Genomic DNA, 18,404 nt, shown 5'->3' on the forward strand with positions numbered 1-18,404 from the left:
TCTATTTATCTAGATTTAAATTAATAAAGATGCCTATCCAAGGCTCTCTGTGCCCTAACATACAATATATACACAATTAAATTAAATCTCAGCAGTATTAAAATCAATTCTGCAAGCACCCAGCCAGTCAACTACCCCTTCATCACAGAAGCAGGCCCCTCCTCTACTTTGGCTTCCTTTATCCTTATTAACCAGTTCTCTCCTGCCTTCCTTCTTCATTCCCACAATACATTTTTAAATATTATACACACATTACATTAAAATAACATTAAGATTGCAAAGTCAAGCCCTCAAAAGTTAGGAAGTGACAGAAAAAACAGACATACCTGTTTGGTAACTAGAGGTGTTGCACGTGTCCATTTCATTTTAGGTGTGTGCGCACGCCAGTGGACCAAAGCAGGAAAACTTTTTCCCCATACCGTACCCATCCGGGCAGCGCACACACCCTCTGCGCAGGCATGCTGCTGGCTTGGAGTACAAAGGAGCAGAGTAGCTCCGATGCCCCTCATTTCCTTCACATCAGAAGCCAGTATTTCCTGGGACTCCAATGTAGAGGGGGAGGAGCGGGAGTCATGAAATGGACATGTTCGAGATGTTGCACGTTTACCAAACAGTTATGTAACCATTTTTTCTTTTAATTCTTGCACACGTCCATTCCATTTTAGATGGCTCACAAACAGTTCCACATGAGAGAAGAGTGTCGGAGTCTACCTAAACAAGGCCTGCAACACCATTCTCCCAAATCTAACGTCATTTCTTGAGGCCTTGGAGAGAGCATAATGAGTGGTGAAGGTCTAAACACATGACCAAGTCGCAGCCCTGCAAATCTCACTGATGGGAACGCGAGCCAAGAAAGCAGCCAATGCTTGTGCTCTTGTAGAATGGGCTAGAACTCACTGAGATAGGGGAACCTTAGCAATATTGTAGCACAAATACAGGAGGAGATGCAGGAAGAAATCCTCTTCAAAGTGACAGGCTGTCCCTTCATCCTGTCAGAAAAGGAGACAAATAATTGAAGAGAAATTCTACACTCTTGTCCTTGTCCCAAGAAAAGGCTTATGCCCTCTAAAGTATGGATTTTCCCCTTTTTTTGGGGGGGGGGGAGGGGAGCGGAGAAGAGGTTTCGAAAAAAAAAAAAAAAGATTGGTGAGCATATAGTCTGATTTAGATGAAGTTCCAACACCAGTTAAGTGAAAATTTTGCGGTGTGAATACAAACTCACTTTCTCTTTATAAAAACACCATATAAAGGATGGTCAGCCACCAAAGCCTGAAGTTTTACTACCCTCCTGGCCAAAGTAACAGCCACCAGGAATGCTAGAGAGACAGGAGAAAATGAGGACGCAGCTATAGTTTCAAGAGGGGACTCCATTAAAACTGAAAAACACAAATTCAGATCCCATCATATTGCTGGGTCCCTAATACTTGGGAAGAGCCAGTCCAAACCTTTCAAGAACCTAAGAGTCATAGAATTGGAAAAACAGATCTTCCCTCTACAGGAGGAGAGAACATGGAGAGACCTGAAGGTTCCTCTTTCAGCTAATTGACAGAATCCTTTTTCCTTTAGGTGAAGCAGGTAATCCAGAATAATATGAATAGGAGCCTGTGAAAGAGAGGTATTCTGCTGGGACCAAACAGAGAACATCTTCTGTTTCTTGAGGTAAGTATATCAAGTGGAGGGTTTTCTATTTAAAAAGATCATTTTGCACTCCAATTTAACAGACCACTTCCTGGGGAGTTACCCACTGAACATCCAAGCAGTCAGATATAGACTGAGAAGGTTGGGATGCAGCATCTGACCATGGTTCTGTGAAACTATGTCCAAGCCTGAGAGAGAGGGGTATGGAATTTTGAATAGAAAGGTTCAAGAGGCCCAAAAACCTAGCCGGGCAAGACTGGTGGTGACATCATCTCAGAGCCTGCTCAAAACTCTTGATGCCATAGGGATAGGAGAAAAAGTGTAGTGAAGTTTTCCCCTCCCAGGATAGTAGAAACACATCTGGCACACATCCCACGCTGGGACCTGTCCTTGAACAGAACTGGGGATTCGTCCTGTTCTGTCAGGTGGCAAATAGGTTTATTCCTGGCATTCTGCAAATCTGAAAAATGGACTTTGCCATTTTCAGTCTGAGAAACCGTTAGTGATCATTGCTGACTGATCTGCTGAGACATTCCACTAGACAGTTCTGACACCCAGGAAAGTGAGATGCTTTGAGAGTAATCTCATTCCTGATTCAGAAAGACCAAAGGTTTATTGCCTCTGGCAAACAGGGTTATACCTGGCACATCCAGGCTTGTTTAGATGGAACATCACAGCTGTATTGTCCAGGAGCACCTGAGCAGAACCACCTTTGATATGGGGAAGAAACACTTCATCAGCCAGGTGGATAGCTCGAAGCTCTCAAACATTCATGTGAGGGAGAGAACTTGAGTCTGAAAATCATCCAGGACCATGGTCAGAGGGCAGAGTGGGGCAAAAGAAACACTGTTGCATACATTGGCAGAGTCCATCCACCAGTCCAGCGATGACAAAACAGTTATGGATATTTGAGTCAGCATGCCCAGCAGATGATTATAAGGATGGTAGATAGACAAACTCTCCACATGACTGAGGTGAAGTCTGAATACTGATTCTTGTAAGAACAAGCTGCCTGAAACGTTTAGGTCACATGGCAATTCCTCACTGTTGTACAAGAATATGCCTGTAGTCTTTGTATAGGTCCCATATCACCTGAAATTCTAGCTTGAGGTAAATATGTGATTGCTGTGGTTGAGTGGAGAACTGTTCCTATGAATTTGATTCTCAGGAGAGGGAGAACTGATTTGTCCTTGTTGATCAACAGACCAAGTAACTGAAAAAGGGACCGGATCTTCTCAATGGCCACTATTTGCTGTCTGGACAGATCTCAAAACAACCATTCATCCAGATATGGGTACACCTGGACCTCTACCTTCTTGAGATATGCTACAACCACTGCCATGCACTTTGTGCAGACTCAAGGGGAGAACCATAAGCTAACAACATCTGCTATGAGTTTTAAGAAGCTCCTGTGGCTCTGGTAAACAGCCACATGGAAGAAGGAATCCTTTAAGCTGAGAGCAGTGACTAGTCTTTTGGGTCTAGGAACAATAGATGCTAGGGTAACCATACAAAACTCTTTATGTATCTATGGAGGTATTGCAGGTGTACACTAAATCCAAGGCCTACATTGGATGGTACCACATGAGGTGCCAGAGTTGACAACTCTACGTCGCTAGAATGTGATATGGGTGAGTTCCTAGTGGGACCTGGCTTAGCTCTAACCTTGGTAGTGGTCTTCTTGTGAAAGTCTGTTGGGGACTTAACCCTCTTCATCTTCGAGAGGTTTTTCTGGCTGGAAGAGGTCAAAGTGCTAGACTTCTGCTGCTGTTTACATGATACTGAGAGAGAAGAGGGTCATCTCTCTGAACCGCTTCAGCACAGGGATGCCACCAAACCTGGTAGAATGTTCCAAGGTGGAGTACAGTCCGAATTCCTGCATACTGAGCACCTGGGTTCCAAAACTGAGCACAAAGCTGCTTCCACCAGGATATCTCAACACTGAACTTCCCTCAACTTCTCAGTCCTGATCTTAAATGCCCTCTCTGTAGAGGAGTTATGTCTCACATGTTCTTCTCCCACACACCTTAAACAGAAGGAGTTAGGCTCTCTGACTGACAGATTAGGTACAGCCACAACAGCACTTAACCCACAGGGATTTAGGCATGGCCCCATACAGAAAAGCTCAAAGAACAAGAAAATAAAAATCAAGTCATCTTTTGAAATGAGTACCATTAACTAAAGCTAAAACTATACTAAAGTAACTATTTACAATAAAAAAAAACCTCTAGAAAAATTTTCCTAAAGCGAGAATGAAAAAAGGTGAGAAGCTCACACACGCTGACTACCGACCATAGGATACGAGACGGAACTGGAGTGGGAGAAGGGGTGTCAGGGCTGTTCTGACCCTTCGTAGCCTTGGCTAGTACAAGTGTGCAGAGGGCACATGCACTGCCTCAATGGATACGGCTATGGGAAAAAGTTCTCTGGCTTCAGTGCACTGGCACGTGCATACCTACATGGAATGGACGTGTGCAAGAACTCAAAGAAGAATTTAGATTGCCTGTACAATCTTAATGTGCCCCTCTAGGGTGCATGCATTACAATAGGGTCTTTAATTACAGGATCACATACTAGTTTTTCCACAAGACCTCTGCCCCATTCAGTGTACAGAATGGGCCAGCTGTAGGAATTAATCAGGGCTGTGTAGTGAAGGAGACTGCTGTCTGTAGTAACCATTTCAGTTGCTGCAAAAGATGAAAGGCGTGTCATGAATGAGGCAGCAGACTGCAGGAAAAGAAAGAATGGTCTCATGGTAAAGGAGACTGAATGCTGCTATGGAGGATAGGTTTCTATCACTACCTCTACCACAGAGTTCCCATATAATGTAGTTAAGTTATTTAAACCAAACTTCTCAAAGGTGGTCACTAAAGGTGCGTTTCCATTTTCTGACTTGGGACCCTGGTGTCTGGTTTGCAGAAATGCTGAGCACTCAGCTGTAACTGAAGTCAGTGGGAAGCGTGCTTTGAACATGAAGTGCTATATAATGCGAAGTACTCTGAAAAATCCAATAGTAGGTTTCTCAAATTGGGCACTCAAAATTAGTGGACTCCTTTTGACATTCCTGTCTCGGTTCGCCACTTGTAAAATGGGATCAATACCCACCGGAGTGTTGTGCAAATAAACGTATTAGTACTTCTGAAGCACTCCGATGCTACAGTGATGAGCTCCACAAACAAGCCCATGAGCAAATGATTTTTTTCAGAGCAAGGTTTGAATGGTGTGTGGTAAATAAGGCCTGGGGGCCACACACTGAATATGAATGAGTAAACAAAATATTGAACAGATGCTTACTAAGTGAGCACCATCCATTCTGCACATGGAAGGAGACGGGACCTTGTGACCAGGTAATTAAAAACAGTATCACAATGCATATGCACAAGGGAACTAAATTAAGGCACAAGCAACCTTAATTCTGGTATTTCCTTACCAGTGAGTGCTTGACTTTTGCCCTCTTAATAACGTTCTTTTAACAGATTTGTGAGTGTGAGTGAGAAAGTAATTTCCTAGGTACTAAAAAAACCAAACTGAAAAAAAATTCCATCGTGTTTCATCATTCTCACTCTCGCATGGCTCACCGGAAGGGGTGGAACCTTTAGATACACCACACAGATCTCTGCCCCTTGAGCTAACAGAGTGACTGACAGCAGTAGTAGGCAGTCATCTTCTATGTGCACCAGCACTAAAGGATTATGAGACACTGCCAGTGAGCTTCACAGATATTTACTGACAGCAGAAGAATGGTGAGATTTAGTAGTCTTGGGTTCCATTCCAGGTTTAGAGGAAAGCATGCTCTAGTGAGCACAGACTCTTCTGCTCCATCCCCTGCAATCTGTCCTTTTCCCAAGCCTGTCTCTTCTTCAACCCACTCCTCTCCTCAAGCTTTTCCATCCACCTCCTTGCCCATCAAGTCCTAGTTCCAGTTACCTTATCCAGCCATTCCCAGTTCCCCTGCCTTCCAGTCGCTGGTGCCATAGTCCATGTTCCCAATCTCACTCCCTAGGCTTCTTGTCCAATCTGAATCATCATCCTGTTGTCCTAGTCTCTTTGCCTAGCCAGTCCCAGTTCTCCTCCCATACTCCAATTCCTCGTCAGATCGGCCTCACCTCACCTTCATGCCCTGCCCCCAGTTTCCCTATCAGCCTCCAGTCACAGTCTCCATGTCCCATCTACTCAGTCTATCTCCACATGTCCAGCTCTCGTGCCCTCCGTACACAAATCAGGCAGCTTCCTCCTCCATGCTGCTTGGGCCCAGCAGACGGCACAAAGCACAGGAGAGAGTTCTCAGTTCTTGTACGCAACCTGGACCCAACACAGCATGCAGCAGCCCAGAGCAGCAAATACAGGGAAAGCCCCACACTGCACTGAGCCAGAGCATGCCCAGTGTGGATGGAATCTTCAGGAAATTTAACTACTAAAATCTAAAAAGTCTATACTGAGCACGTGCAAACTGCGATTTTCAAAAAGTCTTACAACTTGCTCAAATTTGGGCAGATTTTCACAGGGACAGCAAGAGATACATCCTTGACACAATGGCCACCAGCCTACCAAATTTCAAATCCCTGCTCCAAAGCACAGGGGCAGTAAAGTTGTTAAAAGAAAAGGTTGCAAGAATATATCCGTACCCTTGTTCTTGGAAACGGATGAATTTTTTTTGGCAACCTTTTTAAAAAAGAAATCATCCTGAGGCAGACAATCAGCATGGAAAATTGCAGCCCAAATAGTTAAAATTTGGCAAAGTTATAAGCAACTGAAAATGCACTCTTATAATGAGATGTGTCTGGCAACCTTAATAGGTGGGGCTAGTAGCTCCCCCTATAATTCTTGTGCATTTGTATTCATTCCAGAGACATACTTTACAGACAAAAAACTTCAGTTTATTGATTAAGTGCAACATCTTCCAATGCAAACCCTAAAAATCAAGAAAATATCAACTTATGGGACACTTCTTAACAGTAAGCTTAATGTCCACAGATCATGTTTTCAGCAATGAGACTCCCCATCTTCACAAGGAACTTTCTTCAGACTCCAACTGAGAAGAAAACACTACACACAACACATTAATTTTTCACACAGTAACCCACAAAACCTTAATTACAACCTTAGCAACATTACCAAATATTCAGTATTTGCATGGGCACCCAGGTTAAGTGCATGATGTGCTTCTGAAAGAAGTATGAAATTATAATAAAGGTTGTGTATCCTACAAGGAAAATGTTGCTGTTAAATATCAGAATCCAAAAAATGCAAAACTTCGTGCTTATGTTACGTAGTTCCATGTTTAACTCAGTGCTATCTAGCTCAAATTTCTTCAGAGTATAGGAAAATGATTTTCTAATTTCCAACCCTGCCAACTCACCTTGAGATACGAGGTCAAGATGGGCAATTTTCATCTCCTGCATGGCTGCCAGTATAAAAAAAATTCTACACAGCAAGTTATGCATCCTCCAATCCCATTTAAAATAAGCAATATAGCCTTTTTCATACCCTACATGAAAAAGAAGTCGGAAAGGGAACACCTAATTCTTTCCCACTCTTTGCTTGTTATTTTTATATGCACCATACCTGATCTCAAAGGAGCCTTATGAACTGGAGTTTCCTTGATATAAAATAAGAAAAAGCTGCTGTAAGGGCTTTCTCCGTGAGAAAGCACTCGCCGCTCCCGGTCACCCAAAATCTAGATTTATTAGCCTTCCAAGCACATAGACAGACCATCTTCCCTCAGGTTTTTAAAGAGAGGATGGATTGGGGGGTTAGAGCGCTTTATTTTATTATGAGATTATTACTGCATTTACTAGCAGTTCCATATATTTATGCTTTGAAGTAAGATGAGCAGCCCTTTCCAACAGACTGTATTGTATGACTGTTATATTCAGGGCCGGCTCCAGGCACCAGCTGAGCAAGCTAGTGTTTGGGGCAGCAGATTGTTAGAGGCGACATTCTGCCCAATCTTAGGGCAACATGGCCGCTTTTTTTTTTGTTCTTCTTCCGTTCCGCTCCGGCTGCCCTGTAGGTGGCGGCGGCGCGGAGAACCAGAGCGCCCTGCAGGGCAGTCCTCTTCCTTCCCTCCCCGCCGACCGGAGCGGAGCCCTCGCGGCAGGCGGCAGCGCAGCGGGAGGGGCCGCGTGGCAGCGCCCCTGCTGTAGCCCTGGCTGCCCCCTTCTCTCTCTCCCGCCTATTCCAAAAAATTACATAGCAAATGGAGGTCACTTAATTAGTTTATATTCTTTGGGCAATGCCACATAGATAGAATATGATAGATGTTCACCTTAGAGTTTATATAAGTCATGATATTAGTACATTGTTACTTTAACAGTTCACACCGTTTCAGGGGCTTAAGGACATTAAAATGTATTTCAATTATAAAATATTTTATAGTTTTGAGTAAAAAGGCTGAAAAAAGTTAGTCAGACCAATTCAAATGTGATAGACACAAATAAGGGGGGCCCTAAAAAGAAACCTGGACAGTCAAAGTTAAGATTGCAGTATATTTTGAACACAAGTCACAAGAGGATTTAAGGTACAATAAAGTGAAATCAACAAAAGGAATAGACATTTCATCCTGAAACAAAAGTGCTAATAAAAATAATTACAACATGAAGGAATGAACAAGGTTGTTCTATTTTCACCATTAGATGAAATGGGAAAGCCTAATGTACTCTGACAGGTACAAAAACAGTTGTAGAAAGGCAAGTTAGCTTTCTGTTGCTCCTGCCACTTAACTGTTTTCAGTTCTTGGCACAACAATGTAATGTGGCTGTCAGAGCTAGTGCAAATTGATACAGTTCACTGCCAACATTACCTGCATCATGGGATATTTTGCTTCAGCAGGACTTCCAAATCCATTAACACCAATGAAGCTGGTACTAAAGTAGGAATCTGTGAGACCAGCATCAGCTAAACCACCGCCATCTATTCCAGGAACTAAAAGAAAAAGGAAAAATGTTTCAGATTTTAGTTTAGCAAGTCTACCTGTTTCTTGCCAATAATATATTTGTCTAGATTTAGACTTGCATTCCTAAGAGAAGCAACAAAGAAAACATATTGGTGCATATAATGAAAGAAGCAGTTAGGATGGAGGATGAGAAATAAGGTATGTGTATGCAATATGAAATTATAGCAGAAAGGTAGGCAGGGCAGAGCTCTGCATACCCTTGAAGGCAGGGAGGAGAAGCTCAAACAATGTGGAAAGAGTAAAAAACAAGTGATGGTATCAGAATAGGAAGTAATTCTGGTGATGGTTGGAGCATCAGGAAAGGAAGAAGAATTTTTTAAAAAGAAAGGAAAGTAATGATCTTGCATACGTAGTAAGAAGTTCTCAAAGTGTTCAATAATTTATTTCTCAAACAACTATTTTTCAAACAATGTATTTATTCCTCTTGATGGCAACATTCATAGCAAGTTAACAATTTAAAATGATGTGTGGGGAAGAACTCAAACATCTTACAGCACAGACACTCTACGTTGCCTAAAAGTTCTTCTAGGCTAAGAGCAAGCATGAAAGATTTAATTCCCAAGGCATATTTTCAGAAAGTTAAGTGTCTAGAAACAAGGGCTTATAATAAAAGTAATTCAACTACCTATATAAATTTGCTACTACGGTGCAACAAGGATTTTTAAGAATAAAAAAATATAGTAATTTCTTGAAGAGCTAAAACACACTGATTAAACAGCAAAGAATCAAGATTTTATGGTTCTATGGAAGGTATGTTTCAGTAAAGAAACCCACCACAAAGCATAAATGTGTGATGGCAAGGCACAGATCCAACTCAGCGGAAGGACCTGTATCACATCAGTGCAACTTGAATCTTGGTATCAGCTCCAGCCAGTTGGTAGCATGCTAACATGTCTTCCTAGTCCCCATTGTCAAACAGAATCAAATGGATCTCTGTACCAAGCTGAAGGATTGCAGTTGCTGGTATTCACACCCACATGTGAACGTAGGGTTTTGAATGCCAAAGCAGGCTGCATGAGCTGGTTGGTAACTTCTCTGCTTCTAAACTAGAACAGATTGATAGCAGTAAAGTTTTTCCAGAAGAAACAAAGAAGGCATTAGAGTAGCAGCAGCACTCAAGTGGCACTAACCAGCATCCAGTTAGCAACTGACAAATTGCGCTCGCTCACACTTCAGCCTATATCCTTATTTGAGCCAGCCTACTTAAGTTAATAGTACCACTGCACTTGAATGTCAGGTTGTGTGTGAACAAGTTAAGGGGAACACTTGAGTTATCACAAGATAACTTTTCAATGAAGATATGCCCTTAATTAAACTCATGCTGACATGACATTAGCATTTAGCTGGCTACTTAAGAGTTTTTCAGGAGAGGTGTATTACACGTTACAGACCCCAACTACTTCTTGTCATTAAAAAGGACATGAAGTTTTCTTCAAGTCAGTTTTGAATCTTAAATTTAAGGACTAAGGGAACAGGGAGGTAGAGCCATATCTGTACCTGCAGCACGTTCTAGGTCCTCTTCCACAACTCCAGAAGAACAGCAAGAGGGAGCTCTAATGAGGCCCCCTTTGCTAAAGCCCAGCAGGGGACCAGAACTACTACTCCATCTGCAGTTTGGCCCTGTTCTTACCCCACTCCCCCACAGCTGTGTAGGTGAATTCAGAATAATTAAACAAGACTATACCATTCTGTAGACCTACTGTAATGAGAATACTGAAAACTGCAGAGCTGCCAAATACTGTTTCCACCCCCTGTTAGTCAGGATCCAACTTGGATTAGGAAGGGTCAGCTCAAAAGCTAGAGAAATATGCCCCTCTGGCTGACACCTTGAGAGCTAAGGGTTACCAGGCTCAGACACATGCGCTGATCAATGGAGCCCTGGGTGCATGGGAACCCAGTAACGAGCAAGTGTTGCAGGAATGCAGAATCGGTCAACGCTACGCATGGCAGATGCAGCAACTCATGGTGTTGGACACCATCAGATGGTCCAGGGACATCTACACAGAACACATCACCAGACATCTGCAATACCAGGAAGGATGAGCTGGAATGCAGATGAGAAGCACAGTGGGGAAAGTAACTGAAATACTCTCCTCATGGATTGTATTTTCCAAAAGGACAACCTACCCTAATTCTCTATTACTGAGGGACAATCTTCACTCACTAAAATATGTGCTTTCCACAACCAACTCTCTGTATAACTTTTCATGAGTGATGTATCCGAATACTTGGTTGCTAATATCTAAACTGTATTTTTAAATTTACTCACCTAAATTTGGGTTATTGCTGATTATGCGCTATATGCATCTTATGATTTAAAAACAAACTTTGTATTTGTGGATAATCTATGCACTATACCCAGATGTACAGACATTCACCAGATATTTTTTTCAAGATGGAAATTTGGGGCTCTGTTTCGTGACAATTAGTTGTTTTCATGTTATTTTTCATTCAAAATTGCTTAGGTTCGCATTGAGGTGTCTACTGCCCTGGAATCAGGGGTCTTTTCTGCTTGAATTTCAGTCAGTATTGAAAACTGAGGTACTGCTGCAGCTTTATGCTACACTGTACAAGTTAAATCCATGTCCTTCCTGACTGGTGAAGGCTATTAGCAACTTTCAAAGTTTCAAGAACAGTTGCCATTCCAAGACACACTGTATAAACTCATCGGCATTTCTGCTGTTTCGCATTACATTTCCTTCAGACCCCTCGGATTACATCCAATCCTGGTGATTTACTGCAATGGAATGTCTCAGATTGCACCATAAACTGCCTCAAATATTACAATCTATTTAGGAAGGCCACATGGATTTTGTGTGTGAAAAGGCATGCCTGGCATAATTTTTTTACATTGTCCTTTATTATAAAGACTGGTTTTACACACCTGACTTCTCTGCTACATTATAGTTACAAGCAACATCCAAGATTACAAAAAGACTGGAAAAGGTCAGAGAAAATTTGACAGCATTTTTTTGCTTAGACATACTTAGAGTATGTCTACACAGGGATAAAAGCCCCGTGGCAAGGCCATGGCTGGCCCAGGTCAGCTGACTCAGGCTTGGGCTGCAGGGCTAAAAATTGCCAGGTAGACGTTTGGGCTCAGGCCGCAGCCTGAGCTCTGGGACCCTCCACCTTCACAGGGTCCCAGAACTCAGGCTCCAGTTCCAGTCCAATCGTCTACACAGCAATTTTTCAGCCCAAGAGACACAGCCCTGCAAGCCCAAGTCAGCTGACATGAGCCAGCCACAGATTTTTTAATCCCCGTGTAGCCATACCCTTAGAGTGCAATGATGAACAGTTCCTCATTCCCTACAAGACTGGTCACCTACATTGTTCCTCAACACTATAATCACCCATCCTGTTAAACATCTATAAGCCACTAAGGAAAAGAATGAAATGTTGTAGTCCCACAAGTCAACAAAATGCAGATGACCCCCAAACTCTCTCACTCACTTCAATACTGATAGCACTATCATAATGAAAACATTTTGAAGAGATGTCCACCTCCGCATCTCTCAGGGAGAGTCTACCTGAAAATGCCATGTCATTCTGTAGTTTGGGAGTTTTCCTGGACTACTTGGTGTTTCTGGATACTCAAGAGCTGTAGCTACTCCAAAATATTCTCTTATCTGTACCTGGAAGAAGGCCGAGCCTCTTTTGTAGGGTAATGATCTGGCCGGCTGTCCATGACTTCATAACTTCCTTGCTAGGTTACTGGACCTCGCTGTACTACAGAGTAATTACACTGACCTTTAAAAGATCCTAACCAGACCAAAGCACAATAACCCACGTCCCACGCATCACCAGCCATTAAGAGCACACGACTATGGTGCTCCACTCACTACACTGGCTCCCCATAAAGAAACATGCTGATTTCAAGGTGGCAGTCCTCATCCATACAGCCTTCCACTGCACTGTACCAAATTACTTAGTAGAACAACTCAACCTTCCTTAACAGCCATGCTCCACAGGAATGATTCAGTGAATAACCTCAAGGGTTAGAACAGAGGACAAGAGTTTTTCTGGTAATAGCTTGAGGCTATGGAATTCTATTCCAGAGGTGAAGAGTGAACCCTGCCTTCAGAGTAAAACCCAAGATTCATTTCTTTAACATTGCTGTTGATGTGGGAAGGCTATGACTAAGAAAAGAAAGAGAAAGGGACAAGATGCAGCTCACAGACATACATTAAAAGAAGAGGGGAAATAGTTTCCAGACACCTTTCTAGAAGCCAAGAGAGAGTCCACTTTGTCGAACCATGTCTTCTAGAAGATGATTTTTGAGGGAAACCGTTCCTACAGCAATGGGTGCTTGAGGAGCACCTAAATAGATGAGGCAGTTGTCACTTGATCTATTTTCTGGAAGACCACAAATGCTCTGTTAACAGTTTTTTCTCTTATTTGACTTTGCTTTTGAAAACTAATTATTCAGACAAGCTATAGATTTCTTTTCCCCTCTGAGGAAGGCCACAGCTGTTAAAATCACCTTTGTAACTGTGTATCACGGCCAGCCTAAAGAAGGCTCTTGCACTGGAAGTGGCTGGACTTCAAAGATAAACAGTGTTGAGTAATGGGAAAGTAGGTGTCTGAGATCCATGTGTAACAGGCCTGGGACACACCTTTGAACAGATTTTAGAGTCGCCACTTTGCATTTTTATTGACACACATTTATTGAATTATATTAGACTCTGTATTCAAATTGCCCATTTTGATCTTTTCTGTATAACTAACATTCATAAATATACTTTCAAATTGTTCAGCATTTAGTACCATTAAAATAGCATTTCCAGTCCTGTTCTATTTCCCACAAGTATACTTTTTAATTACTTTAGATGAATTGTTTACTATTTTATGGTGGTGGGAAAGTTCTGAAGTTGGATAAAGTTGTCTTATACGAGCAATACATCAATTTGTCTTATGTTAACATTATTTATGCTTCAGGAAAGTGAGGTTAAACAGTCTCAAGATGATCTTACCCTGAGAGAACTAGTGATTTCCCCACAACAGTGAAAGAATTAGCTAGACTAGTTTGAGGAGCAAAGATGGATGTGGCAAGAAGGGGAATAGCAGACTGGGTTTCTCTTTCATGCAACGTCAGCAGAAATTGAGAATGATGAGCAAACTAAGATTTTAGCATAATAAAGAAAGCAAACATTTAAGACAAACAACAGATATAAAAATAGGGCTGTCAATTAATCATGTGAGTTAACTACAATTAACTCAAAAAAATCGTCGTGATTAATCAGTTTTAATCACACTAAACAATGGAATACCAATTAAAATGTATTAAATATTCTGATGTTTTTTCTACATTCTCATATATACTGTATTGTGTTGTAATTGAAATCAAATATTTGCACTGTAAAAATGATAAAAGAAATAGTATTTTTCAATTCACTTCATACAATCTGTAGTGCAAGCTCTTTGTCCTGAAAGTGCAACTTACAAACGTAGACCTTTTTTTGGTGACTTAACTGCACTCAAAAACAAAACAATGTAAAACTTCAGAGCCTACAAGTTCACCCAGTGCTACTTCTTGTTCAGCCAATCGCTAAGACAAACAATTTTGTTTACATGTACAGGAGATAATGCTGCCCTCTTGTTATTTACAATGTCACCAGAAAATGAGAACAGGCATTTGCATGGCACTTTTGTAGTCAGAATTGCAAGGTATTAAGTGCCAGATATAACTTAGAGAATTTTTCACTTGACCAGAGCTCAGAGTGTATGCCCCTTCATGCTTCAGCCACCATTCCAGATGATATGCTTCCATGCTGATGCTCATTAAAAAAATAATGTGTTAATTAAATTTGTGACTGAACTGCTTGGGGGACAATTGTACGTTCCCTGCTCTGTTTTACCCACATTCTACCATGTATTTCATGTTATAGCAGTCTCGGATGATGACCCAGCACATGTTGTTCATTTTAAGAACACTTTCACTGCAGATTTCACAAAATGCAAAGAAGGTACCAATGTGAGATTTCTAAAGATAGCTACAGCACTTGACCCCAAGGTTTAAGAATCTGAAGTGCCGTCCAAAAATCTGAGGTGGATGAGGTGTGGAGCATGCTTTCAGAAGTCTTAAAAAAGCAACACTCTGATGCGGAAACTACAGAACCTGAACCACCAAAAAAGAAAAAACAGCTTCTGCTGGTGGCGTCTGACTCAGATAATGAAAATGAACATGCGTCGATCCACACTGCTTTGGATTGTTATCAAGCAGAACCGGTCATCAGCATGGAAGCATGTCCCCTGGAATGGTGGTTGAAGCATGAGGGGACATATGAATCTTTAGCACATCCGGCACGTAAATATCTTGCGATGCCAGTTACAACAGTGCCATGCAAACACCTGTTCTCACTTTCAGGTGACATTGTAAACAAGAATCGGGCAGCATTTTCTCCTGCAAATGTGAACACACTTGTTTGAGTGATTGGCTGAACAAGAAGTAGGACTGAGTGGACTTGCAGGCACTACAATTTTACATTATTTTTTAATAGTTTTTTTTTTTAACATAATTCTACATTTGTAAGTTCAGCTTTCATGATAAAGAGATTGCACTACAGTTCTTGTATTAAGTGAATTGAAAAATACTATTTCTTTACAGTGCAAATACTTGTAATCAAAAATAAATATAAAGGGAGCACTGTACACTTTGTATTCTGTGTTGTAATTGAAATCAATATATTTGAAAATGTAGAAAACATCCAAAACTATTTAAATAAGTTCTATTATTGTTTAACAGTGCGATTAAACGTGATTAATTTTTTTAATTGCTTGACAGCCATAATAAAAAAACAAAACACACACTTTTAAGTGGCTTGGAGGATCCAAAACATATTTTTACTTTTGGCAATGCTGGAAACAAGTGAAAGAAGGCAAGTTTAGAAAGAATCATAGAACACATTTTTCTACTTCTAAAAAGAAAAGAATCAGGCAATTTCTTGCTTATGATAGCACAGCAGTTAAGCTTGATAACTGAAATAAAGAATAAAAGTCTCCTCTATGATACTTCTTCCACTGCCACAGCAGGAAACAGAGACTCTTGATTGCGTGCACGGCAGGAGAACAAAGGACAGCAACAGCTTTTTATTTTAAAAAGAGTAATGCCAATATTTTCAGTCACAAAGGATTTAGTCACAACTTAGGTGTTTGGAAACCTCAGTGATGAGCCTGGTATAAATGCCTAGACATACCAAACTTCAAGAAGAGTCAGTGAGCAACTTTCAACTGGATAAATCACATGCAATGTTGGAAACTGAAGGGCAAGTCTAATATAAACACTAACAGGTAATATGGTCAAATCTCCCTTTCTACTCCAGGATTACTGAAAGAAGTGGAGAGCAACTCCAAGTACACCTGCTTAACAGGAAGCTCTGCTTTTCATGCGCTGCATAACTATGAAACAAGGCTTAAAATGGGGCCTGAAAGGTAAGCCTAAAAGAGTTGGGTTTGTGCCCTTTTTATGTGGTGTAAATGTAGTCTGAAACAAAGGTTTGGGAGAAGATGTTTCTGCTTGTTTTTAATCTTAAAAACAACAGAAATGTAAAATTTGTTCTTTCCTGGCTTTGCTCGAGGTCTCTCATATAGAGAGCTTTCTTATGGATTAATAAAAGGGACAGATGCGTTAATCTTTTAATAGGACAACCTTTCTCTCACGTACTTGTGGCACCTTAGAGACTAACCAATTTATCTGAGCATAAGCTTTCGTGGGTTACAGCCCACTTCTTTGGACGAAAGCTTATGCTCAAATAAACTGGTTAGTCTTTAAGGTGCCACAAGTACTCCTGTTCTTTTTGCGGATACAGACTAACATGGCTGCTACTCTGAAACCTCTCTCTCAAGTGTTTACTATGTATTGGCATTAAATAAGTGTTAAACATCTGTTATTCAAGGATGGAATATTCTCTTTGTTCCTAATGCTGTGCTGAAAAAATATCAGACTTCTGAAAAAGTAATATCCAGATTGAACCTTGTGTGTTGCCATCACTGCTTAAAATCCTAAATTATACCTATGTCTGCAATAAAAAGTATGTTTTTACAATGAGATGGCTATCTAGATTCAAAATCCCATTAGAGACAAGGAACAGATAGATTTTAACCGCAATGTAGGCTAGTCGAAATTAACCCTCTCACCCCACCCTGCCCCCAAGGGTTTAACTCAACTAGCTACTGTGAGATAAAAAACTACAGTGGCTTGTTTCCTCTTGAATTTTACAGAGACAGCTAATGCAGTGTAACAAAAAAAATAAAAAAAAAAAATCTATTTTTGCAGCAGACACAAAGCTGGTGTGTGAGAGATGTCATTTAAGACTTAGGAAAATTGCTTTTAGCTTCATTAAAATATTATATTTGTAGGGCTTATATTTGACCTACTTTATTTTGTAGTGACATTTCTTCTATCTAGAAACAACCACCATATACCTGGGTTAAAAATCAACATTTGTGTACTGTTTAATGGCTCTCAAGTACAAGTTGTGCGTTTTATATTATGTGGTAAGTGATTCTATGTATTGTTACTACCACTGTTATAATCTTTTAACTCTGATATCCCTTCTATGCCTGTTTTTAATATAGCATTTCTCAAAGCAAGACTAAAACTAATTGCCTTTATTACAAACACTCCAACTTAGTGATCAGGAATTTATTTACAACCAGAAAGGGAAAAAACAGAAAAACAAAATAAACAAACTATACCCTACAACTGCTAATAGGAGAGCTAATCTTCCTGTTCAATGTTGCGAAATGTTCATACCATAGATGTGTCTAATCTAGACTACAAGCTCCTTGGAGCACATGTAATTTCTTCCTTTTTATTTTTACAAAACCAGTAACACCTGAGCACTAAAATAGTGATAACAGAATTACTCTCTCTCTTTTGGCACCCACACTCTATAGCAATTACTCAATCCTCACACCTTCAAAATATGTTCTCTCCAAGTGCTTTCCAAACACTGAGTCTCTTCAGGATATACCGCATCAAAATTCTGATGAAAAGAAAGTAACAGAGGACTATTAAGAATATACAAAATTTAAAGTGTGGGTATCTAAAGGTTATTTTTTTCTTTTCGGAGGGAAGACAGTAAAAATGTTCTGCTGCTTAAGATTACTATTGGTATTTTCCTGTCCATGTGGTGAGGAGGGACAGCCATTAACCATACAGAGTTGGTTCATATTTATGACATATAAGTACTTAAAACATCCAACCTGACTATGGTTTGTACAATCCATGACCAGGGCCTGACTCTTAAGTTTATATTTCATTTCCAAAACTAAATTCTCAGCAAAGAATGTTCAGGAACAGAATGCTTTAACTAGATGACTAAAACGATTTACTCTTCTGAAATCTGTGAAAGTACAAAGCAGCAAGATGACTTCAAAATTCAGCCACACAAAAACAAAGGCAATGCGATTAGTGCTCCTTTAACTCCTTACGGATTGTACTAAAATACACACACTAGGCAGCCTAGCCCATCTCATTAGCAGTGCAGGACGGTTTCCGACTACCTTTTCTAGGTTATGTCTACACTGCTGACTAAGCCCACATCTGTGGGACCCAGACTTGGTAACATGCTGTTTCCAAGCCCTCGGTTGAGTGTCCACACTGCACTGTAAACCTGGGCTTACAATTGCTGGACCTGGGTCTCTCAGACCCGCTAACAGGTCTATACAAGGGCCTTCTGACTCAGGTCTACAGCTTGAGCTGCATCTAGACTGCAAAATGAAAGGGTCTGGACCTGAGTCACAGCGGGATTTGGGCTCTGACACCACACACACCCACCCAGGGTCCTAAGACTGGATCCTGAGTGCT

The 18,404-nt window shown here is 40.9% G+C and overlaps 1 protein-coding gene across 4 annotated transcripts in view; it reads right to left on the bottom strand.

Moving 5' to 3' along the window:
• PAN3 (poly(A) specific ribonuclease subunit PAN3) overlaps positions 1–18,404 on the bottom strand; it is a 121,571-nt gene that overhangs the window by 97,455 nt on the left and 5,712 nt on the right. For all 4 annotated transcript variants that reach the window (XM_054015382.1, XM_054015383.1, XM_054015381.1 and 1 more), the window contains exon 2: positions 8,441–8,562. In XM_054015382.1, coding sequence (XP_053871357.1) covers positions 8,441–8,562 — 122 coding nt within the window. The remainder of the gene's footprint in view (positions 1–8,440; positions 8,563–18,404) is intronic.

The sequence above is a fragment of the Malaclemys terrapin genome, chromosome 1 (assembly GCF_027887155.1).
Source record: "Malaclemys terrapin pileata isolate rMalTer1 chromosome 1, rMalTer1.hap1, whole genome shotgun sequence".
Lineage (NCBI taxonomy): Eukaryota > Metazoa > Chordata > Testudines > Emydidae > Malaclemys > Malaclemys terrapin.